Source organism: Nomascus leucogenys, chromosome 4 (genome assembly GCF_006542625.1).
Source record: "Nomascus leucogenys isolate Asia chromosome 4, Asia_NLE_v1, whole genome shotgun sequence".
NCBI lineage: Eukaryota > Metazoa > Chordata > Mammalia > Primates > Hylobatidae > Nomascus > Nomascus leucogenys.
This window is the reverse complement of record NC_044384.1, coordinates 117,732,338-117,758,179: the sequence shown is the minus strand read 5'-3', so window position 1 is coordinate 117,758,179 and position 25,842 is coordinate 117,732,338. Positions and strand designations below refer to the sequence as shown.

Genomic DNA, 25,842 nt, shown 5'->3' with positions numbered 1-25,842 from the left:
GACCTTTGGTGATCCGCCTGCCTCGGCCTCCCAAAGTGCTGGGATTACAGAAATTACACTTTTTTAATTTACAGAGAACTATTTCTGCTAAATAAAAACTAAGGAAAAAAGTCATCATGTTAAATCTTATTTAGAATTGTAAATAAACAAAGTTAACTTACCCATTGCTACATAGGATTTAAAGCGTGTTGATAATTTGTCCACAAAGGCACTTAAAATTTCCAATCCCATTAATGATACCTACAGATAAAAAGGGATTTTAATGAATATAAATTACTGATGCATACTTTAATATCAGTATTTAATTTTTGACATATAAAAGATCTTCATAAATATATTACATTTTTAAAAAATGAGATTTAAGTATTCAAGGGTAAACAGTCATGAGGTTAAACACCCTACTCTCAAATGATTCAACAATAAAAACAACAATAATAATGTGTAAACAGGAAGATAGCGATAAAGCATATTTGGCACAATGCTAACTGGTAAATTAGACGAAGGTTACACAGGAATTTAACGACTCTACAGTCATGCATCACTTAATGACAGGCATAAATTCTAACAAATGTATCATCAGGTAATTTTGTTATTGTGCAAACATCAGAGTACATTTACACCTAGACAGTATAGCCTACTACAAACCTAAGCTATATGGTATATCCTACTGCTCCTAGACTACTACCTGTAGAGTATGTTACTGTGCAAAATACTGTAGGCAACTGTTAATACAATGGTAAGTATTTGTGTATCTAAACATAAAAAAGGTAATGCAAGCACAACATTGCAACAATTATGACGTCACCAGGCAATAGGAATTTTTCAGCTCTATTATAATCTTATGGGACCACCACTGTATATACAGTCCATCACTGACCACAATGTTGTTATGTGGTATGCATAATTATATTTGTAACTTTGAAATGTTTCCTAAATGAAACAGTTAAAAATGAAGGCCTCTTTAATTACAGAGGAATTTCATCTTCTGTCTGGGATGTAGAAACTGGAAAGAATATCCCTCTCATTCTAACAAGAAAAAGCCCACTGGGTCTACAAAATCCTAACTGTTCTTGAATCCATCAGAAAGCTAAGGCTGGAGAATAACCAACTAACCTGAAATCTAAACAAAGACATGGAACACACGCAGTAGGTCACATGTGACAGAGGACAGGAGGAAAATAAACCCATGATGTACGTGGGTAAGAAGAAGTCAGTTATACTTAACAAAACTATTTACAACTGAGTGTGGGCTAGCATGAAAACACAATCCCTACTAGCCACAGACACAAGGAGAATCCATACCTACTTACAGGCTCTAGTTCACACTTACTTGCAAGCTCTTTCTCCACAAACCTCCACTGGACACTCTTAAGACTAAGGGCTGAGCAGGACATTGGATAAAGTATCTCTTGGTGGTATAGTCCTGGGGGAAGGAAACAGCTGCCTGTGCAGGAAAGGCACAAAGGCTCCTAGTACCCTTGTCCCGTAAGAAACAAAAGCTTGAAGCTAAGAAATAAAAGTTTGAAGCTCCTCAGTGAAGGATATCAAACACTGTTACTCCTAAGGCACAGGTAAAACTCAATGCTGTTAAGGAGAGGAAAAAGGTAAAAAGCCTTCTACCCCAGAGGAAGGAGCAGAAAAACATCCTGGGGCCCATATAATTAAAGGTCTCTAGTTGGGGAAAGCCATGGTCTTTATAAAGCCTTACCCCAAGACTCAGGACAAAAAGCTTCCTAAGACTGAAGCTAGACCAGAAAAACAAAGAATGACCCTGTTTCCCCCAACCAGACCAGCAAGCATGAAATAAGAAGCAACAGCAGTCTACCAGTGGGGAAGGGGCAAGAACACAAAGAAGAATCCTCTATGAAGCACAAGAAAATAGGGAAAACCTAAAGTGCAGAGTTGAGTAAAAACTTGAGGAAAACCCTTCATAAAATTAACCAAGTGACAAAAAAATCTGAAGGAAATATGAACTAAAGTAACTATAGCAATCATAACATTGAAACCTAACTCAACTCCTGACTAGACTGACTGCATAGCTCCACACTACATATAAGCTTAGCAGAAAAAAGGCATGTCATTTCCAGGCATAAGTACTATTTAACTTAGTCTTAAACATCTTAAACACTGTCCAGTTTTCAACCACACATTATGAGACACACAAAAAAGTAAGGAGGGATAAATACCAATATCGAGAATAAAGCATGGAACAAAATACATAGATAATCTGAAAGATGGAATTATCAGACCATTTAAATAACTGTGATTAATGTAGTAAATGTTCTAGTTAAAAGCGCCAACAACATGCATGAATAAAAGGAATTCCAGCAGAGAGACCAAAACTTTAAGGCAGAGTCAAAATGCAAATAATTTTTTAAATGCATTAAAAGCAAGTTAAAAGTGATTAAGATGACTTTGATGGGTTCATCAAAAGATCTGATACAGAGAAGGAAAGAATCAGGGAATCTGAAAATACATTAATACAAATTACTCAAATTGAAATACAAAAAGGAACAAAAAGGGAAGGGGAGAGACAAAGCATTCAAGAGCAGTGGGATAATATCAAATTGCCCAACATAACGTCATAGGAATTCCAGAAGAGAGAACAAGGTAGAAGAAATATTTGGAGGGAAAATGGCCAAGAATATAGTAGAAATAATGAAAGGCATCAAACCATACATCTAAGTCTCAGAAAACCCCCCAACAGAGAAACCCCCCCCCCAAAAAAACACCAAGACACATCCTATTCAAACTGTTAAAACCAAAGGAAAGAAAAATCTTGAAGTCAATGAGAAAAAACAAAAGGACATTAAATACACAAGTACAGAAGACTTCCGGCCAAAAAGTATGAGAGTAAGAAGACAATGGAATGACATTGTTACAGTATAGTAGTCCCCCCTTATCCATTTAAGTAATACATCCCAAGACCCCAGTGGATACCTGAAACCACAGACAGTACTGAGTCCTATATGTAAATTTTCCTACAAATATATACCTATGACAAAGTTTAATTTATAAATTTGGCACAGTAAAAGATTAACAATAATAAAGTATAATAACCATAACAATATACTATAACAAAAGTTACGTAAGTGTGTCTTGTTTCTTTTAAAATATTATATTGTACTTACCTGTTTTGGGACTACAACTGACCACAGGTAAGTGAAACCGTAGAAAGCAAAACCACAGATTATTGTACTACCAAAAAAAAAAAAAAGAATGTTGTCGCTTCATAATTCTATACCTAGTTAAAATAAAAGGTATTTTAAAAGACATTTTAAAACTAAAGGAGAAATAAAAAGTTTTTCAAGCAAACAAAATCTGATAGAATTCATTACAAGAGACCTGTATCACAAGAAATGTTAAGGGAAAATCTTCAGGGAAAAAAATACACGACAGCAGACAAAAACTTAGATCTACACTAAGAAATAACAGGAAATAGTTGAAATTAAAATAAATATTTAAAACCTTAAAAATAAGCTGGGCACAGTGGCTCATGCCTGTAACCCCAGCACTTTGGAAGGCAGGAAGATCACCTGAGGTCAGGAGTTCGAGACCAGCCTGGCCAGCATGGCAAAACCCCATCTCTACTAAAAATACAAAAATTGGCTGGGTGTGGTGGCACATACCTGTAATCCCAGCTACTCAGGAGGCTGAGGCATGAGAATCATTTGAACTTGGAAGGCAGAGGTTGCAGTGAGCTGAGATTGTGTCACTGCACTCCAGCCTAGCAACAAAGCAAGACACTGTCTCAAACAAACAAACACAAAAAAAAACCTTAAAGATATATGTATTTAATTACTCTAAAAACTAACTGACACTCTAAAACAAATACTAGGTCTCTTGAGTTTAGTAAAGTCATGAGATAAAAGGTCACTATAAAAAAATCAATTGTGGGCCAGGCGCAGTGGCTCATGCCTGTAATCCCAGCACTTTGGGAGGGTGAGGCAGGCAGATCACCTGAGGTCAGGAGTTCCAGACCAGCCCGACCAACATGGTAAAACTCAGTCTCTACTAAAAAATACAAAAAAAATTAGCCAGGTGTGGTGGTGGGTGCCTGTAATCCCAGCTACTCGGGAGGCTAAGGCAGGAGAATCATTTGAACCTGGGAGGCAGAGGTTACAGTGAGCTGAGATCGCGCCATTGCACTCTAGCCTGGGTGACAAGAGCGAAACTCCGTCTCAAATAAATAAATAAATAAATAAAATAAACTGTGTTCCTATATACCAGCACTCAACAACTGGGAATTTTCAAAATACTGTATCATTTACAAAACTAACAACAATCACAAAATACTTAGATATAATTCTAACAGTTAAGTCCAAGATCTACATGCTGAAATCACAAAATGCTAATGAAAGTCATTAAAAAAGAGCTAAATAAATGGATATATATATATATACACCAAGTTCACGAATTGGACAACTTAATATTATAAAGATTTGAAATCCCACAAATTGTTCTTGTGTGAATGCAATCCCAATCACAATTCCAGTAGAATTTGATGCAGAAATTGACAAGCTGATCCTGAAATGTATATAGAAAGGTAAATGAATTAGAATACTCATATCAATATTAAGCAAGAAAAATGAAGTTATAGTGCAATTATCTGATTTGAAGACTTAACATAAACCTACAGTAATCAAGACAATGTGGGGGCTGTACACAGAGGCACATGCCTGTAATCCCAGTAATTCCGGAGGCTGAGACAAGAGGATCACTGGAGACCTGCTTGGGCAACATAGCGAGACCCTGTCTCTACAAAAAATTTTAAAAGTAGCTTGCCATGGTGACACAGGCATATAATACCAGTTACTCAAGAGGCAGAAGCAGGAGGATCACTTGAGCCCAAAAGTTTGAAGCTGTAGTGACCTATGAATGCACCACTGCACTCCAGCCTGGGTAACAGAGTAATACCCTGGCTCAAAAGAACAAACAAATATATAGATCAATGAAACAGAAGAGGGAGTGCAAAAATAGACATACACATATATAGTCAACTGATATCCAACAACTGTGCAAAGGCAATTCAATGAAGGAAAGAAATATACTTTTTTAATAAATGGTGATGTTACAATTGGATATCCATGTGCAAAATAAAAAATGAACCTCAACCTATACATCACATCATTTACAAAAATCAACTCAAAAACGTATGAGATATAAACATAAAACCTAAAACTATAAAACTACTAGAAGAAAACACAGGAGAAAAATCTTTACACCTGGAGTACACAAATAATTCTTAGAGACAACATGAAAAGAAACATAAAAGAAAAAAACATAAAAGATTCTTGGAGACAACATAAAATTTTAAAAATTGATAAAGCAGACTTCACTAAGAACTTCTGCTTTTTAAAAGACATGGCTAAGAAAATGAAAAACCCAGTCACAGATTCAGAGAAAATATTTGCAAAATACTTATCTGATAGCCAACTGGGTTCACTGTAGAATTTAAGAAGGCTATTCTAAAATTCATATGAAAATTCAAGGAGCCCAGAATTGTCAAAACAAGCTTGAAAAAGAAAAAGTTGGAAGACTCAAATTTCCCAATTTCAAAACATCCTACAAAGCTTCTGTAATCAAGACAGTGTGACAACGGCACAAGGAGAGAAATATAAATTAATGAAATAGAACTCAGAGTCCAGAAATAAACCCATACATTTTTATGGGCAACTGATTTTCAATGAGGGTGTCAAGACCATTCAATGGGGAATGATTCAACATATGGTACTAGGACAACCGGATGAATGCAGACCACTACTTCACACCATACATAAAAATTAACTCAAAATGAATCATAAAGCTAAATGTAAGAGCTAAAACTCTATAGTTATTAGAAGAAAACATAGGGTAAATCATTGTGACCTTGGCCATGGTTTCTTAGACAGGACATAAAAAGCATAAACAACAAACAAAAAAAGAATTGGAGTTTATCAAAACTAAAAACACCTAGTCTTCAAAAAAACACGATGAAGAAAGTGAAAAGACAACCAACAAAATAGGGGAAAATATTTGTAAAACATACATCTGATAAGGGACTTGTATCCATAAGAACTTTTACAAATTAATAGTAAAAGGACAAATAACCCATTTTTTTAAATGAGCAAACAGAAAAGAATAGAAAGTCTGGAAATACACTCACATGAATACAGTCAAATGATCTCTCACAAAAAAGCAAAGGCAATGTAATGAAGAAAAGACAGTCTTTTCAACAAATGGTACTGCAACAACTGAGATCGACATGCAAAAAATTAATCTAGACAGAGACCTCATGTCCTTCCCCAAAAATTAACTCAAAGGATCATAAAACTAAATGTAAAATATAAAACTCTTAGAAAATAACATAAGAAAAAATCTAATTGACCTTGGTGTGGCAATGTCATTTTAGATATGACACCAAAGGCATGGTCCATGAAAGAAATAACTGTTAAGTTGGACTTCACTAAAATTAAAAACTTCTGTTCTATGGAAGATGTCTACAGAATGGGAAAACAAACCACAGACTGGGAGAAAATATTTGCAAAATACACATCTGATAAAAGACTGTAATGCAAAATATACAAAGAACTCTTAAAACTCAACAACAAGGCCGGGTGCGGTGGCTCACGCTTGTAATCCCAGCACTTTGGGAGGTCGAGGCGGGCGGATCACGAGGTCAGGAGATCGAGACCACGGTGAAACCCCATCTCTACTAAAAATACAAAAAATTAGCCGGGCATGGTGGCAGGCGCCTGTAGTCCCAGCTACTTGGAGAGGCTGAGGCAGAAGAATGGTGTGAACCCGGGTGGCGGAGCTTGCAGTGAGCCAAGATCGCACCACTGCACTCCAGCCTGGGTGACAGAGTGAGACTCTGTCTCAAAAACAAAAACAAAAACAAAAAAAAAACTCTACAACAAGAAAATAAACAACTCAAAAAATGGGCAAAAGATCCAAACAATGCCTCACCAAAAAGATGTAAGATATATAAACAGCAAATAAGCACATGAAGAGATTCTCAACATCATATGTCATTAGGAATTGCAAATAAAATTACGATAGCACTACACACCTATTAAAATGGCCATAACCCAATTCACCGACAACACTAAGTGCTGACAAAGGTAGGGAGAGAGAGGAACTCTCATTCATTACTGGTGGGAATGCAAAATGGTACAGTTATTTTGGCAGTTGCTTATAAAGCTAAATATACTTTCCCCCATATGATCCAATGATCATTCATGTTCCTTGGTATTTAGCCAAAGGAGTTGAAAATTGATGTCCACAAAACACCTACACACTCATATTTTTTGTTTTTGTTTTTTGCAGAGACAGGGTTTCACCACGTTGCCCAAGCTGGTCTTGAACTCCTGGACTCAAGCGATTCACCGGCCTTAGCCTCCCAAAGGGCTGGGATTACAGACATGTGCCACCATGCCCAGCCCACACTCATGTTTAAAGCAACTTTATTCACAGTTGGCAAAACTTGGAAGCAACCAAGATGTCTCTCAGTAGGTAAATGGATAAACATGTAGTACATTCAGACAATGCAACAGCATTCAGCACTAAAAGGAAATAAGCTATCAAGGCATGAATAAGACATGAAAGAATCTTAAATGTATGCTACTAAGCAAAAGAAGTTAGCCTGAAAAGGCTTCATACTGTTGGAGTCAAACTGCATGACATCTGGAGAAGGCAAAACTATGGAGATGGTAAAAGGATCAGTGATTGCCAGGGATTGGGGAAGGAGGAAGTTTTAGGCAGAGCACAGAGGATTTTTAGGGCAGTAAAACTATTCTGCATAATACTATAATGTTAAGTACATTTATCAAAACCTATAGCATGTACAACACTTAAAGAGTGAAGCCTAATGTAAACTGTGGACCTTGAGTGATAATGATGTGTGAATGTAGGCTCATCAATTATAACAAGTGTATCACTCTGGTAGGGGATGCTGACAGTGGAGGAAGCTGTGCATTATGCAGAAGCAGGGGGATATATGAGAAATCTGTCTCTCTTACTCAATTTTACTGTGAACCTAAAACTGCTCTAAAAAAATAAAACCTATTAAAAAACAAAAATGGGCAAAGAACTTGAATAGGCATTTCTCCAAATAAGATATACGAATGGCAGCCAGGCACAGTGGCTCATGCCTGTAATCCCAGCACTTTGAGAGGCCAAAGTGGGTGGATCACCTGAGGTCAGGAGATCGAGACCATCCTGGCTAACATGGTGAAACCCCTTCTCTACTAAAAATATAAAAAATTAGCTGGGCATGGTGGCACACGCCTGTAGTCCCAGCTATGGCTGAGGCAGGAGAATCACTTGAACCTGGGAGGTGGAGGTTGCAGTGAACCGAGATTGCACCACTGTACTCCAGCTTGGGTGACAGATGGAGACACAGCCTAAAAAAAAAAATATATATATATATACACACACACACACACACACACACACACACACACACACACGAATGGCTTATAAGCACATGAAAAGATTCTCAACATTATTAGTCATTAAAGAAATGCAAATCAAAACCACAATAAGATACTACTTCACACCTACTAGGAAAATGGAAAATGTCAAATGTTGGTAAGGATGTAGAGAGATTGGAACCCTTATATGCTGGTGGTGGGAATGTAAAATGGTGCAGCCATTGAAGAAAACAGTTTGGTAGTTCCTCCTAAAGTTAAACATAAATTTACCACATGGCCCAGGAATTCCACTCTTAGGTATACACCCAAAGGAAGTGACTCAAACAGATATAGCCATACATACTTGTACGTCAATGTTCACTGCAGCATTATTCACAATAGTCAAAGGTGGAAACAGCCCACATGTCCATCAACTGATGCACAGATAAACAAAATGTGGTATATGCATACAATAGAATTTTACTCAACCATAAATACGAATGGCTGATACATGCTATAACATAGATTAACCTTGAAAATATCATAATTCAATGAAGCTAGTCACAAGAGGCTACATGTTATATGGCTCAATTTATAAGAAATGTCTGCAATAGGCAAATCTATAAAGATAGGAAGTAGAATAGTGGTAGCTTAGGACTAGGTTGGGGTGGGTATGGAGGGTGGTATGATAGCTAAAAGGTACAGAGTTCTTTTGGAGGTGACGAAAATGTTTTAAAATTTACTGTGGTGATGGTTGCACAAACCTGTAGCTATTACAAAATCAATGTAACGTACACTTCAAATGAGTGAATTATACAGAATGAGATATCAATAGAGCTGTTAAACAAAACTGAAAATCCAAAATAGACTCAATTACACACATATGAGTCAAGCAGTATCTCAAATAAGCAGGAAAAATGTGTACTCTTGAGAATATACTTAGGAATCTATCCCCAAGATACACAAGTAAAATTATGAAAAGACACGAAGAAATTATTCACTACAAGAGACTGGAAACTATCCAAACATTCATCAACATGGGACAGATTCAATAAACCATGGTGTATCCACACTACAGGATACTATGACACTTTAAAAATAAAAATGAAGACTACCCTAATTCTGCTATGCAATGATTTCCACAATATACTGTTAAGTGAAAAAAGCAAAGTTGGGAAAAGTGTGTATATCAAAAAAAGGGGGAATTAAATAGATATAGACAGACATAAATGTTTACAAAAAACAATGATGGCTGGGTGCAGTGGCTCATGCCTGTAATCCCAGAACTTTGGCAAGTCAAGGTGGAAGCATCACTTGAGCCCAGGAGTTTGATACCAGCCTGCACAACATGGCAAGACCCCATCTCTACAAGAAATAAAAAATTAGGCATGGTGGAATGCGCCTGTGGTCCCAGTTGCCGAGGAGGCTGAGGTGGGAGGATCACCTGAGCCTGGGATGTCAAGTCTGCAGTGAGTCATGATGGTGACATCGCACTCTAGCCTGGGCAACAGAGTGAGATCCTCTCCCAAAAAACAAACAAAAAACACACACAGACACAATGATGGAAAATAAAGTTTTAATGGTAAGAACAGGATACAAGGAACAGAGAAAGAAACTAGAGTTCTTTGAAGATACCTTCTTTTAGCAACAACTATTTTGAAAATGAAATAAAATAAATGAATCTAAATTTACATCGAGTTAGTAGCATAACCACACAAAAGACTATTTTCAAGTGACTTGAAACACAGTAATTTGACTCTATCTTGTCAATGGGACATATCCTACAGACAAAAACAAAACTCTGAAAAATACAGTTAACAGTCTTTATAAATCGTTGTTGTTGTTTGACACAAAAAAGATACAGACAGAAGACCGAAGTAAAAACTGTAGTCTTAAATCTGAATTAGAAATATCAGTATGAACTCATGATATATTTTTCTTTAAAATTAAAATAAAATCTAGCTCAGGTGTACTGGCTCATGCCTGTAATCCCAGCACTTCGGGATGCCAAGACGGGGAGGACTGCTTGAGCCCAGGAGTCCGAGACCAGCCTGGGCAACACAGGGAGACCCTATCTCTAGAAAAAAAAAATTTTAAAGTTAGTTGGGCATGGTGGTGTGCGCCTGTAGTCCCAGCTACTTGGGAGGCTGAGGTAAGAGGATTGCTTGAGCCCAGGAGGTTGAGGCTGCAGTGAGCTGTGTTTATGCCACTGCACTCCAGACTAGGCAACAAAGAGAGAGAGAGAGACCCTGTCTCAAAAAATAAAAATAAACCAAATAAAATAAAATCTAACTCTGTCCATTGAAAGAAACCTAGAAAACAATGACCAAACAAGGAACATGAATACCACTAGCACCACATTGCAGTTTCCAGCCACCTCTTCCCATGAAAAAAGATCAAGAGCTTCTTGGAGAGGTGGCTCATTCCTGGGCTGGAGCAGAAAATACGTCTTGTGATACCAGACAGCAAAGAAGCAGTCAAAGATTACTAGGGTCATGCCAAGATAGGACAGTTTGAATATCAAAAAGGATAATAACTGCACTGTCTTGAAACACATTAGATATGTTTAAATATATGAGTTCATAATTATATGAAAACAAAAACAAACATTTGAAGGATACTTAAAAAAAAACATTTTCACAATTAGTAACTAAATGATAAGAATCATAGAAATATACCTACCATTCTATATAAACCATATCACTGGGTAATCAAATAACTGTAAATGGGGAAAGTTTCTCCTTATAAAACTATTCCAGCCAATAAATGAAGAAATAACAGAATTCAAATATCACCATTTTGCAAACTCTAATACATCTAGACACTGAACGTTAATGGCCTCTAACATCACAAAAAAAAAAAAAGAGAGAGACCTAGAGCTTGTGTGCCTTCCATACCTCATGTGTCTCCAGGAAGGAGATGAAAGGAGAATATTTCCTATTAAATAGTCTTGCCCCTCGTCCCCCAAAAAAGGACTCAATTTAAGTTTTAGATCCAACTAAATCAGCAATTTACAGGAAAAACAGAGGGAACAGTCAAATATCATTACACAAACGAAATCAGCAAGATCCAGACTGTGGGAAAATCTACACAAATAAAACTCAATCATTTTTTTAAATAGAGACTGGGCGGGAAACACTAAAAGAGACTTAATAAACATGTTGACTCTTGCAGGCAGAATAATAACCTCACAAAGGGGTTCACATCCTGACTTCCAGAACCTCTGAATATGGTATCACACTTGGCAAAAGGGACTCTGCGGATATAATTAAGGTTCTTCAGAGGGAAAAATTACTCTGGATTATCCTAGGCCTAAAGGTATCACAAGGGTCTCCCTCCCCATCTGTTCTGTGGTGAGAACGTGACATCTACGCTCTTAGTAAATTTCAAGTACAATATACATTAACTATAGTCACCATACTGTGCATTAGGTTTCTAGAACTTACTCATCTTATAACAGAAAGCATGTACCCTTTGACCAATATCTCCCCTTTTTCCACATCCTCCAACCCCTGGTAATCACCATTCTATATTCTATTCTGTTACTATCTATAAATTTGACTTTTTTTTTTTTTTTTTTTAAAGATTTGACATAAAAGTAAGATCATGCTGTATTTGTCTTTCTGTGTCTGGCTTATTTCACTTAGCATAATGTCTTCCAGGTTCATTCATGTTGTCACAAATGGCAGGATTTCCTTCTTTTTTAAGGCTGAATAATATTCCTTTGTGTATGTGTCATGTGTTATGTGTGTGTGTGTGTGTATATATATATATATATATATAAACACATACATACACACACCCCACATTTTCTTTATCCATTCATCTGTTTATGGACACAGCAGTTTCCATATCCCGGCTATTGTGAATAATGGTGCAATGAACAAGGGAACGCAAATATCTCTTTGAGATAGTGATTTATTTTCTTTGGATATATACTCAGAAGTGGAGCACATGGTAGTTCTATTTTTAACTTTCTGAGGAACCTCCTAACCATTTTCCATGATAGCTGTACCAATTTACATTCCCATCAACGGTGTACAATTTTCTTCTCCACATCCTCTCCAATACTTGTTCTCTTTTGATTTTTTGATAGCAGACATCCTAACTGGTATGAGGTGATATTTCATTGTGGTTCTGAATTACATTACCCTGACAATTACTGATGTTGGTGTCTTCTCAAACATTGAGTTAGATGAGCATCTCATACACTTTGGATATTAAACCCTTATCAAATATGATTTGCAAGTATTTTCTCCCATTCAGTAGAATGCCATTTTGTTTTGTTGATTGCTTCTTTTGCTGTCCAGAAAACTTTGTAGTTTGATGTAGTTCCACTGTTTATTTTTGCTTTTGTTGCCTGTATTTTCTTTTTCCTTTTTTTTTTTTTTTTGAGACGGAGTCTCGCTCTGTCGCCCAGGCTGGAGTGCAGTGGCGCAATCTCTGTTGCCTGTATTTTCATGTCAAATCCAAAAAATCACTGCCAAGACCAAATTCAAGGATATTTCCCCCTATGTTTTCTTCTAGGAGTTTTAGGTCTTGCATTTTAAGTCTTTAATCCATTTTGAGGCAATTATTGTGTATGGTGTAAAACAAGGGTCCAATTTCATTCTTTTGCATGTGGATATCCAGTATTTCCAATACTGTTTATTGAAGACACTATCCTTTTCCCATTGTGTATTCTTGGTGTTTTTGTCAAAAATTAGTTGACTATATACGTGTGGATTTACTTGAAGGGTCCTTTTAAGGGAGAATCCTTTTAAAGACAAGGGTACTTATAAGAAGGAGGCCAAGAGCCACAGTCAGAGGAGATTTGATGACAGAAGAACAGGTCAGACAAAGAGATTTGACGATGTTATACTGCTGACTTTGAAGATGGAGAAAGATACCAAGAACCAAGCAAAGCAAGCATCCCCTAGAAGCTGGAAAATTCTCCCCTAAAGTCTCTAGAAGGAATATAATCCTGGTGACACCTTGATTTTATCCCAATGAAACCCATTTTAGATTTTTGATCTCTAGAACTGTAAAAGAATAAATGTATAAGCTAGTAAGTGTGTCATAATTTGTTAGCAGCAATAGGAAGATAATATATTAATGAATCACAAGATGTGGCTGTTATTTGGTTCCTAACTTTTCTTTTTCTTTTTTTTTTTTTTTTTTAGTACTAGAAGGAATTTTATTTTATTTTTTTGCAGACAAAACAGTAAGCATTTTCTAAAAATACATACAAACAAAAAGATGCATATCAAACATATTAGGAAGGTTGCACATGGGAAGACGGGGAATAGAAATGGGGGGTGGGAATTAAAGAAAATAAATGAGAGAGGGACTTTGTACGGATCAATGATAATAACTCAATCCTCTATTTGACAAAGAAGAAGGAGAAGGAAGAGGAAGAAAAAGAAAGTGGGATAAAGGATCAGAAAGGGAGGAAAATAGAAAAAATTAGAGTATGACTCCAGGGTAGACCTGTTTTGTTGTCGCTGGGTTGGTTGGTTGGTTTGTCTGTTGTATTTTACATATGTTTCGCCATGTTGCCCAGGCTGGTCTCGAACTCCCAGCCTCAAGTGATCAAGCCGCCTCAGCCTCCCAGAGTGCTGGGAATACAGGCGTGAGCCACCATGTCCAGCCCCCACATTGCATCTGGCCTCCGTGGTAGACCTCTCAGACGGGGCGGCCGGGCAGAGGCGCTCCTCACTTCCCGGACGGGGCGGCTGGGCAGAGGCGCTCCTCACTTCCCAGATGACAGGCAGCCGGGCAGAGGCGCTCCTCACTTACAATGGGCGGCCGGGCAGAGGCGCTCCTCACTTCCCAAATGGGGCGGCCGGGCAGAGACGCTCCTCACTTCTTCCCAGACGGGGCGGCCGGGCAGAGGCGCTCCTCACTTCTTCCCAGACGGGGCGGCCGGGCAGAGGCACGCCTCACTTCCCAGACGGGGCAGCCGGGCAGAGGCGCTCCTCACTTCCCAGACGGGGCGGCCGGGCAGAGGCGCTCCTCGCTTCCCAGATGATGGGCGGCCGGGCAGAAGCATTCCTCACATCCCAGACGGGGCGGCCGGGCAGAGACGCTCCTCACTTCTTCCCAGACGGGGCGGCCGGGCAGAGGCACTCCTCACTTCCCAGAAGGGGCGGCCGGGCAGAGGCGCTCCTCCCTTCCCAGACGGGGCGGCCGGGCAAAGATGCTCCTCACTTCTTCCCAGACGGGGCGGCCAGGCAGAGGCGCTCCTCACTTCTTCCCAGATAGGGCGGCCAGGCAGAGGTGCTCCTCACTTCCTAGACGATGGGTGGCCGGGCAGAGGCGCTCCTCACTTCCCAGACGATGGGCGGCCGGGCAGAGGCGCTCCTCACATCCCAGACGGGGCAGCCGGGCAGAGGCGCTCCTCACTTCCCAGATGGGGCAGCCGGGCAGAGGCGCTCCTCACATCCAGACGATGGGCGGCCGGGCAGAGGTGCTCCTCACATCCCAGACGATGGGCGGCCAGGCAGAGGCGCTCCTCACATCCCAGACGATGGGCAGCCGGGCAGAGGCGCTCCTCACATCCCAGACGATGGGTGGCCGGGCAGAGGCGCTCCTCGCTTCCCAGACGATGGGCGGCCGGGCAGAGGTGCTCCTCACTTCTTCCCAGACGGGGCGGCCGGGCAGAGGCGCTCCTCACCTCTTCCCAGATGGGGTGGCCGGGCAGAGGCGCTCCTCACCTCTTCCCAGACGGGGCGGCCAGGCAGAGGCGCTCCTCACTTCTTCCCAGACGGGACGGCCGGGCAGAGGTGCTCCTCACTTCCCAGACGGGGCGGCCGGGCAGAGGTGCTCCTCACATCCCAGACGGGGCAGCCGGGCAGAGGCGCTCCTCACTTCCCAGATGATGATTCCCAGATATATTAATGAATCACAAGATGTGGCTGTTATTTGGTTCCTAATTTTTCTTAAAATAACTTACTAAAAGATTTAGAAATGTGAACCCTGCACACGTGACATCAAGGAATTATTGTTTTATAATTGTGATGAAGTTGAGGTTACATTAATAATTTTTTTAAAAGAACATATATCTTTGACACAGTAACTAGGAAGTCCTGGGGATGAAACGATATGTTATCTGTGATCTGTGACACGGTGATGGGGCAGGATTGGCCATGGGCTGATAAGCTTTGTGGCTGAATTTATTTTACTGTCTACCTTTACATATCTTCAATATTCTCCATAATGAAGTTTTTATAATTACAGAAAGCATGATTCCTAATGGTGAGATGTTAGAAAACACCCCTGGTACCCAGAACACAAGGAGGCATACTTTCTTTTATTCATCCTCATCCTAAGGGTCTTAGCCAATACACCAAAGCCAAGCAAAACTGTTGTTAGTCTGTGATATACGTATAGAAAACCTTTTAAAAATCCACAAATTGGATAAAAAATGTTTTAAATTATTATAATAATAAGCAGGCTAGCCATAAAAATTAATATACCAAATGCCATTTTATTTCTATTTGCCAAAAAACATAATTTTTAAAGGCATAATGGCTCATACCTATAGTTCCAGCTACTCAGAAGACTGAGGCCAGAGGGTCACTTGAGCCTAGGAATTGGTGGATGCAGTGAGTTATGATCGTGCCACTACACTCCAGCCTGGGCAACAGAGCAAGATCCTGTCTCCAAAGTAAATAAATAATAAAAATACAAAAGAACAAATAGCATTTATGATACTCTCTAACACTTTAAATTACCTAGGAGTTGGCCAGGCGCAGTGGCTCACGCCTGTAATCCCAGTACTTTGGGAGGCCCAGGCAGGCGGATCACCACAGGTCAGGAGTTTGAGACCAGCCTGGCCAACATGGTGAAACCCCGTCTCTACTAAAAATACAAAAATTAGCTGGGCGTGGTGGCATACACCTGTAGTCCCAGCTACTCTGGAGGCTGAGGCAGGAGAATCACTTGAACCTGGGAGGCAGACGCTGCAGTGAGCTGAGATCATGCCACTGTACTCCAGCCTGGCGACAGAGCAAGACTCCATCTCAAAAAAGAAATTCTGCCTCCTTCCATTTTCTCAGTGAAGTCGAAAGCAATGCATGCCTCAGCTGACAATGATGATTGTAGAAGAGGTACTAGTAGGACCAAGGGGAGAGGAAAAGATGTAGAATAGTTGTTTAAGTGAAAGAGTGAATGAACTAAGAAAACACAGTATGACTGTCAGGCAGCATTAAGGGCCCATATGATGGTCAGGAACTTAAAATGAAGCCAGTTAAAGAGGTTCTGTGTTTTTCCCCAAACACCTTCAGTTGCACTAGTGCAGGTATAGGGTAGGCTGAATGGGATTAACCAGTATTGCATTTTTTTTTTTTTTTCTTGAGACGAAGTCTCGTTCTCTCACCCAGGCTGGAGTGTAGTGTCACAATCTCAGCTCACTGCAAACTCTGCCTACCAGGTTCAAGGGATCCTCCTACCTCAGCTTCTCGAATAGCTAGGATTATAGGCATGCAGTACCACACCTGGCTAATTTTTTTCCTTTTTCTTTTCTTTTTTTTTAGTGGAGACGGGGTTTCACCATGTTGGCCAGGCTGGTATCAAACTCCCAACCTCACGTGATCGGCCCACTTCAGCCTCCCAAAGTGCTGGAATTACAGGTGTGAGCCACCATGCTCAGCTCAGTATAGCATTTCATCAAATGAGGACCATAAAACAAGAATGAAGAGAGAAAACAGAATTAAGAATGAATGTAAGGACTAATACCCAGAATCTACAAGGAACTCAAATCAGCAAGGAAAAAAAAAACCATCCCATCAAAAAGTGGGCAAAGGGCATGAATAGACAATTTCCAAAAGAAGATATACAACTGGCCAACAAACATATGAAAAAATGTTCAACATCACTAATCATCAGGGAAATGCAAATTAAAACCACAATGAGATACCACCTTACCCCTGCAAGAATGGCCATAATTAAAGAGTCAAAAAACAACGGATGTGGGTGTGATGTGATGTGATGAAAAAGGAATACTTTAACACTGCTGGTGTCCACTATGGAAAACAGTATGGAGATTCCTTAAAGCACTAAAAGTACAACTACCATTCCATCCAGCAATCCCACTACTGGGTATCTATCCAAAGGAAAAGAAGTCATTATATAAAAAAGACACAGGGACATGAATGTTTATAGCAGCACAATTCACATTTGCAAAGACATGGAACCAACCTAAGTGCCCATTAACCAATGAGTGAATAAAGAAAATGTGGTATACATACACCATGGAATATTACTCAGCCATAAAAAGGAACAAAATGTCTTTTACAGCAACTTGGATGAGCTGGAGGCCATTATTCTAAGTGAAACTCAGAAAATCAAATATCGTATGTTCTCACTTATAAGTTAGGAGCTAAGCTATAAGGAATCAAAGGCATAAGAATGATAAAATAAACTTTGGGGACTCAAGGGGAAGGTTAGGAGAGGGTTGAGGGATAAAATACTATATATTGGTAGTGTACCCTGCTTGGATGACAGGTACACTAAAATCTCAGAAATCACCAACAAAGGACTTATCCACATAACCAAAAGCCACCTGTACCCCTAAAACCACTGAAATTATAATAAAATTTTTTTTAAAAAAGAATGGATGTAAGGATATGATTAATGAGTGAGCTTAATGAAACAGATGTCACGTGGGGTGGTAAAACTCTTCAAGTTCAAAGAAATGAGGTTCAGAATTTAGAGTTCCAGAATATCATAATCACTAACAGTAATGTCACTGGTGAAAGGGTCAGGCCGGGCGCAGTGGTTCACACCTGTAATCCCAACACTTTGGGAGGCCAAGGTAGGTGGATCATCTGAGGTCAGGAGTTTGAGACCAGCCTGGCCAACATGGCAAAACCCTGTCTCTACTAAAATACAAAATAAGCCAGGCATGGTGGCACATGCCTGTAATCCCAGGTACTCAGGAGGCTGAGGCAGAACCACTTGAACCCAGGAGGTGGAGGTTGCAGTATGCTGAGATCGCACCATTGCACTCCAGCCTGGGTGACAAGAGCAAAACTCCATCTCAAAAAAAAAAAAAGTGTAAATCACCAGCAACCACACACCTGTAGTGGTCTGAATTGGTAGTGGCAGCATTTACAGCCATGTAACTATCATTATGTCTTCATGGGTAGTCAGGTTGACATATTTGCATGTTGAAATATATTTTACCTCATAAATGATGTGTGGTTTTCCTTTACAGTACAGCTAAGACATTATAGAGGTTTTTAAAATGTATGTGTATCAGACATTATCTATAAATTTTATTTCAGAACTGAAAAGAGAGGAGTAATTAAAAGAGGGCACTGACTTTGACAGGATTGAGAATCACTGCCCTAGTAAAATTTTTTATGCATATGTAACAAGGTGACAAAAAGGACAATGTTAAGAATAAAGAATTAAAAACAACCTGGATGTTCATCTATATGGCAGGTAAATGGAATAGGCAACATCAATATGTATTAATGGGTAGATAAACCTCATCTCTTTTGGCAAACTAAAAAATGGCATATTTCTTAATAGTTTATAGGATATATAATTGAGGTGACACGAATGTTGGGAAGTATCCTCCTCAGAATGCGAAAGGGGCTATAATTTTGAATTCTGAGAAAATACATGAAACGCTAGCACACAGCCCTGCACTACATAGCGCTACATAGTTATAAATGTTTTCACTGTTTTCTCCTTTTTTTTTCCCCCCGAGACAGGGTCTGGCTCTGTCGCCCAGGCTGGAGTACAGTGGCCCAATCATGGCTCACTGCAGTCTCAATATCCTGGGCTAATTTTTTTGTAGAGATGAGGTCTCACTATCTTGCTCAGGCTGTGTTTTCTCCATTTTTTTAACATCAACCCTATGGTTGCAGATGAAATGTAAATGTTACTAATCCTCATAATACACAAAAGGAAAAGTAGAGCTGGCAAATAATAGGATATTGAAGAGGTTTATAAAAGTAGAGAAAAGAAATATGGATATTCTAATCTCCCTAGGCTCAAGCAACTCCTCCACTAATTTACCAGGTCTACGGCCTAAAGCAACATACTTATGTCTCCTTTTCTACAAAAAAAGGAAAATAATAGTATGCTGATTTCCTAAGGCCATCTCAAAAATTAAATGAGACAATGCAAATAAAGCATTTGAGACAGTGCCTGGTACTCACTAGGGACTCTGTAAATGGTGGTTATCGTACTTAACTGTATTTTATGAGGCAAATTTTATTGCCATAATGTCATTTAAAAATTTGAGAACTCCTGAAATTGCAGGACTGTTCTTAGTAAAAGTCGAATGTCAGACTACATATATTACATATATGTCTATTTCCATATTTTGAATCTTCAATTATGACTTCTCCATTGAACTTGGGACCCCAACTGTCTATCATCTCAACTTGTAACAGTCTTCTCACACCTAACACAGTAAAAACTAAACTTTTTACATCCTTCACCCAATTTGTTCTTCTCTCAGTCTTCCCTATTTCAATAAATAGCACAATCTAACCTACTGCTCAAGCAAGACAATTATCCGTAGTTCCTCTCTTTCTTTCAACCCTCAAACCCAATCCACCAGGAGCTCCTATCGGATCTACCACCAAATCATAGCCCAAATTTTCCACTTCTCAGCATTGCCATTGCTATCAAACCAGGCCTAGCAACCATTATCTCTCTGCTGCTTCTGTTATTCCTTTATAGTCAACTCTCCACAAAGCAGCCACCCTTTACACACATAAAACCCCCCACTGTGTTTATTTTTTTTAGACAGGAACTTGTTATGTTGCCCAGACTCGTCTCAAACTCCTGGCCTCAAGTGAGCCTTCTGTCTCAGCCTCCCAAGTAGCTGGGACTACAGGCATAAGCCACCACGCCCAGTTACCTCCCCCATATTTAGAATAAAATCCTATGACTTTATACCTGCCCAGTTACTGCCACCATATTTAGAATAAAATCCTATGACGTTACAGCTGCTTCCTCAACTTCGTCTTTGTTAACACCTCACTCATTTAAACTCTAGCCAGGCTGGCTTTATGTTCCTCAACAAAACTAGGGTCTCTGAATTTGCTGTTCCCTCTGCTTCAATCATTCTTGACTCTTATGTTTCTTCAGTGTCTGCACTCACATGTCACCTTTCTTGACCACCCAAAGTAGAGTCTCAAAATCATTTCATACCATGTTGATTTACAAGCACATGGTACCTGAAATGATCTAATTTCTATACCTGTCTACCTCTTTCTAACGCAATGGCAGGGATCTCACTTTCCCATCTTCTGTTAGGTCACCTTCTCAATGAGGTCGTCAACGACCAACTATTTAAAATTCCAACATATGCATCTTGCCTAGTATTCCCTATTCCCTTCACTGTTTTTTTCTCCAAACCACTTATCACCATCTAACACACTATACATTTTATTTATCTTTCCTGCTTATTCCTCTCCTCCTACTAGAATCTAAGTCCACAAAGACAAGGATTTGTCTTTTTTTCACATTGTATCTGCAATGCCTAGAAGAGTAAGTTCCTGATAATAATAGGTCATCGATAAATATCCTAATGAAGCTAAATGAATGGGCCTTGTCTTGTTCAAAGCTGGATGGATCCTTAGCATCCTGAATACCCAACATACAGGAGGCACTCAAATTTACTAACACAATGACTGTTAAGACACTCAGATTCTGAAGTACTATCAATTCAAAGAAAAACTGTATTTTGTTCAGTATAAACTGAAACTGAAGTATGATTTTATTTGTATGTTCAAAAGCTCCTATGACACACTTTTTAAAACAGTTAAATTTGTTTTATTGTATCTTAAAAAAAAAAAAAAAAAACCAAGATTACCCAGTTGGGTAACTTAGTTTATAAAACTTAAAGCAACAGATTAATTAGAATGCCCTTTCCCTAACAATGTCAGAAAAGTTTTTATGCTATAGAATTCAACAGAAAGGGGAGAACTAGTGATTTAGGAAAGAGAGCAGAATTGATGGATCAATGTCCTTGAGTAAGCAAGAAGGCATGGAATCTAATACTTTTGTGAAGGGAATTGCATAAATGAGGAAAACAGGCAATTTATCTATTCTAACAAGGAAAAAGGAAGATTATATGGTCACAGCTACAAGGAAGTGTATAGATAGGTGGTGGGAGACTATGGCAGTTCTCTTCTGATTGCTGAAATTGTCTTGGGCTACATTATCTAGTGAGGAGCATGGAGAAAATATGTAGTGAAAACAGATAAGAACCCGGATGAGAACCCTGATGGATTCTAACTCTTAAAGAACAGTTAAAAACACAGCACCGAGTAGAAGTAGGGCTTAGAGGCATAACAGAAAATTAGCATACTGTGGTAACACAGAATATTAGCGTGATTGCTCAACTGTCATTCACTGACGTATATCTGAGGAGTGAAATGGCCCAAAGCCAATTCACAACAGCCCGTGGAGGAGAAGATGGCACATCAATCTTCACTTGGGAAGGGGTGCAAACATAACCAAAGCGCTGTCTTTCTACAACAGTCTATGCTGTAGCACAAAATCAACTATCTTGAGTGTGAATATGTATATGCCTTTCTTACAGAGTAAATTTAGCTTGTTTCTTCCAAAGAAATAATAATCTCCCAAATGGTAATGATATATTATTAAATTACCTTTTCCCCAAACTTTTTAAAAATAATAAGAAGAGATGGTATGTAATGAAGCATCGACGTGGGTAACTCTCAAAATTTATTATCCTTGTAAAAAGTCTAACCTTTCCAAAACTCATCTGGGCTTTACCATTAAATCTGCATCATAATTCTAGAGTTTGCCTTTCTTCTCTTTTTGAATAAAAGGTTTCAAAGTACAGCCTATTCGCTGGATCACGAGAATATGTTACTAAGAAGAATCACTTCATCCATGGGAAGCTGCAGCCAGCATTTTAAAGCAACACTGCCACCAGAAGACAAGAAAGAAAAGTAACTACTAACGACTACGGGGCAAGTTAAATACAAAATATTTACCTGGCCTCCCAACGCGGCTACATTACAACCTGCCTACCACCGACTCTTCAGAAAGGCTCATTCTTTCTTGTACCTCATCTTTGTAACTTTTTTTCCCCCCAGCATTAGCCTATCTACTAAGACACATCAACCTAAAATCGTATGCTAATATCCTATGTGTTGGTCTGGGTAGTGTTTACACAGGTGAACACAAATGTCGAAGTCTTTCACTGATTTTTTTTTTTTTAAATAAGTGATCAACATTGTGTCCTAGTAACTCCGCAACGTGTCACGGAATCGCTGAATTTGTCATCGTTCACAAGTGTAGAAAAACGTGGTCAGAAGTCAGTCCTCGGCTCGCGTACGAAGAGGCGGGCTGCCCAGTGGGGACGCGGGACCCCCCGTTTCCCCTATTTTTATTTATTTTTTATTTTTTTTGAGACAGAGTCTCACTCTGTCGCCCAGGCTGGAGTGCAGTGGCTCAATCTCGGCTCACTGCAACCTCTGCCTGCTGGGTTCAAGCGATTCTCCTGCCTCAGCCTCCTGAGTGGCTGGGATTACAGGCGCCCGTCACCACGCCCGGCTAATTTTTGTATTTTTAGTAGAGACGGGGTTGCACCATGTTGGTCAGGCTGGTCTCGAACTCCTGACCTCGTGATCCGCCCGCCTCGGCTTCCCAAAGTGTGTTTCCCCTCTTAAGCAGTGGTTCGGACGGGAGCTCTCCCAGCCCGGCGCTCGCGTCCGGGATTAAAGGGCCGCCGCGGAGGGCGTGACCAGCCCAGCCTCGCCGCCGTCGCTTACCCGGTAGTTGCTCGAACCCACCCAGCCGGTGAGCGCGTCGACTGTCTTGCCTAGGCGGCCCAGGTCCTCCTCCAGGTCCGGGATGGCGCCGGGGGCGCCAAGGTAGAGCAGGAGCTCCTGGCCGACCTGCAGCCGGCCGCCGACGTCCTTCTGCTGCACCTGGGCGCAGAAGTACTCCATGCTGCGGGGCTCCATGACTGCGGCCGCCCGCCCGCCCGCCTGCCAGTCTGTGAGCGGCCAACTTTCGCCGAGCGCCGCCCAGCCTCCAGTGCAGGTCCCCGCGGGAGCGGGCGGGACTCACTTAGCCCGCCAGGAGCGCGGCTTGCGGAGCGCAGCGGGCGGCGGGAGGAACGCCAAGCCCCCAGCCGCCCCCAAACTAGTCAAACTCGGCGCCCCCCGAGCCCCAGCCCGCTTCAGAGGCCGCGGCTGCGGGCGACGTCAGCACGCGCGTGACGTCAGCACGACGCCGGCGAGGGCCCTCCCGTCCGGCTAGCGTTTCGCTGCGGAGATGGTGTAGGTGGCTGCGGAAACCACTGGGAGCGATAGGACCTCTAGGGAGACTTGGGGTCCGAGTTGGGCCGAGCCCCCTCGGAGGCGGGCCGTTTTTCGCTAGCCGCTGCCGGGGCACCCTGCCCTCGCCCTGTGAAATGTAGAACGTTTCCAAGTTTTCCTCCACTTCTATTCAACACTTAGGAAAGTACTTGGCATCCCCCTTTCCCGCCCCCACTGGCGGTTTAAAAAAAAAAAAAAAAAAAGAATACACTCCTGACTTCTGCTTCCAGCCACCACCACAGTCACTGTATAATACTTAAAAAAAAAACAAAAAACTTCGGTTTGCCTAAAGTAAAACGCACAGATTTTCAGCGTACACTTCATGAGTTTCGGCAAATGTATTCACCCGTGTAACCACCACCCCAGTGAGGGTACAACACGTTTCCAACACCCCAGCAAGTCCCAGGACACTTCCCAATTACTGCCTCTTCCCTCGGCAATTCTAATTTGATTTCTATCACGGTAACATAGTTTGTCCTGTTCCTGAACTTCATACAGTCTGTACTTTTTTGGAGTCTGGTTTCTTTTAGCATAATGTTTGAGGTCCATCCAGCGCTGTCGGTGTCTCAGAAGTCCATTCCTTTTTATTGCTTTCCATTCTGTGGAATCACTACCATTTGTCCATCCATTCACTTGTTGGTAGATATTTGGGTTGTTTCCTATTTTTTATAACTATGAATAAAGCTGCTACAATGGTTAGTGCACAAGATTTCGTGTGGATATATTTTCTTCTCTCATGGGTAAATACCAAGGACTGGCATTACTAGGTCTTGTAAGTTGTATGTTTAGAAGAACCTGCCAAATTGTTTACCAAAGTGACTGGATCATATTAAATCCCCACCAGCAATGCTTGAGAGTTCGAGTTGCTCCACGATATTTGATATGGTCACAGTTATTAGTTTTAGCCATTCTGGTGGGGATAAAGTTGTCTAATACATCCCAAATGCACACTGTGTTTATCTTCTTGACGATTATTCCCAATCACAACAAAATGATTATTTATGTAATATCTTTCTCTTCTAATACACGGAAAGCTCCAGGAACCTTTGTGTTTTCCTAGGATGGTGCCTAGCAAATAATGGGTGGCCAATTTAAGTTAAATGAGTGAATGGATTCAACAAAAATTGATATTTGAAATATTCACAATAACTAAGAATAAACAAACTCAAAATTCAAAGAAATTGACTGTTTTCTGTGTTGTTTTTTTCAGTATTTTTGTGTTTCACATTGTGTTGAGGTTGTAAAGTTTCTTCCATCTTTAATTGGTTGTAATTTCCCTCAGACTGTGCCTCAATCAAGTAAACTATGTGTGTTGGTTAATTTTAATGTGTCAACTTGACTGGGGCAAGAGATGTCCAAATAGCTGGCAAAACATTATTTCTGAGTGTGTCTGTGAGAGAGTTTATGGAAGAGATTATCATTTGAATTGGTGAGCTGAGTAAAGTAGATGGCCCTTCCCAATGTTAGTGGATGTCATCCAATTCGTTGAGGCCTGAATAGAACGAAAGGGTGGAGAAAGGCTGAATTCACTCTCTCTGCTCGATCTGAAACATCCATCTTCTCCTGCTTTCAAAGATGGGTGTTCCTGGTTCTTGAACTTTAGGATTCAGACAGAAACTTATATCATCAGTCCTCCAATTCTCAGGCTTCCAGACTAGGGCTGTATTACGCCACCAGGTTTCCTGGTTCTCCAGCTTGCAAACAGCAGACATGAGACTTCTTGCCCCCCTTAACCATGGGAGCCAGTTCCTATAATAATTATCCTCTCATTAGGCCGAGTGCAGTGGTTCACACTTGTAATCCTGGCACTTTGGGAGACTGAGGTGGAAGGATCGCTTAAGCCCAGGAGTTCAAGACCAGCCTGGGCAACAAAGTGAGACCTTGTCTCTACAAAAAAAAAAATCAATAAATTAGCCAAGCGTGGTGGTGCACACCTGTGGTCCCAGCTACATGGGAGGCTGAGGCAGGAGGATCACTTGAGCCCAGGAGGTCGAGGCTGCAGTGAGCTGTGTTTGTGCCACTGCACTCCAGCCTGGGTGACAGAGCAAGACCCTGTCTCAAAAAAAAATTTAAAAATGAAAAAAAAAATTATCCTCCACATATCTGTCTACCGGTTCTGTTTCTCTGGAGAACCCTGACTAATA

At 40.5% G+C, this 25,842-nt stretch overlaps 1 protein-coding gene across 29 annotated transcripts in view; it reads right to left on the bottom strand.

The window, feature by feature from the left end:
* The window catches only part of CLASP2 (cytoplasmic linker associated protein 2), a 222,561-nt gene extending 198,964 nt beyond the window's left edge, over positions 1 to 23,597 (bottom strand). For 20 of the 29 annotated variants that reach the window (XM_030812180.1, XM_030812199.1, XM_030812186.1 and 17 more), the window contains exons 1-2: positions 23,147 to 23,568; positions 162 to 240 (exon numbers count right to left, since the gene is read on the bottom strand). In XM_030812180.1, coding sequence (XP_030668040.1) covers positions 162 to 240; positions 23,147 to 23,341 — 274 coding nt within the window. In that variant the 5' untranslated portion in view covers positions 23,342 to 23,568. Of the gene's footprint in view, positions 1 to 161; positions 241 to 23,146 lie in introns of all 29 variants that reach the window. The other 9 variants (XM_030812195.1, XM_003256835.4, XM_030812207.1 and 6 more) reach the window with 1 other exon arrangement.
* Positions 23,598 to 25,842: the final 2,245 nt, after the last annotated feature.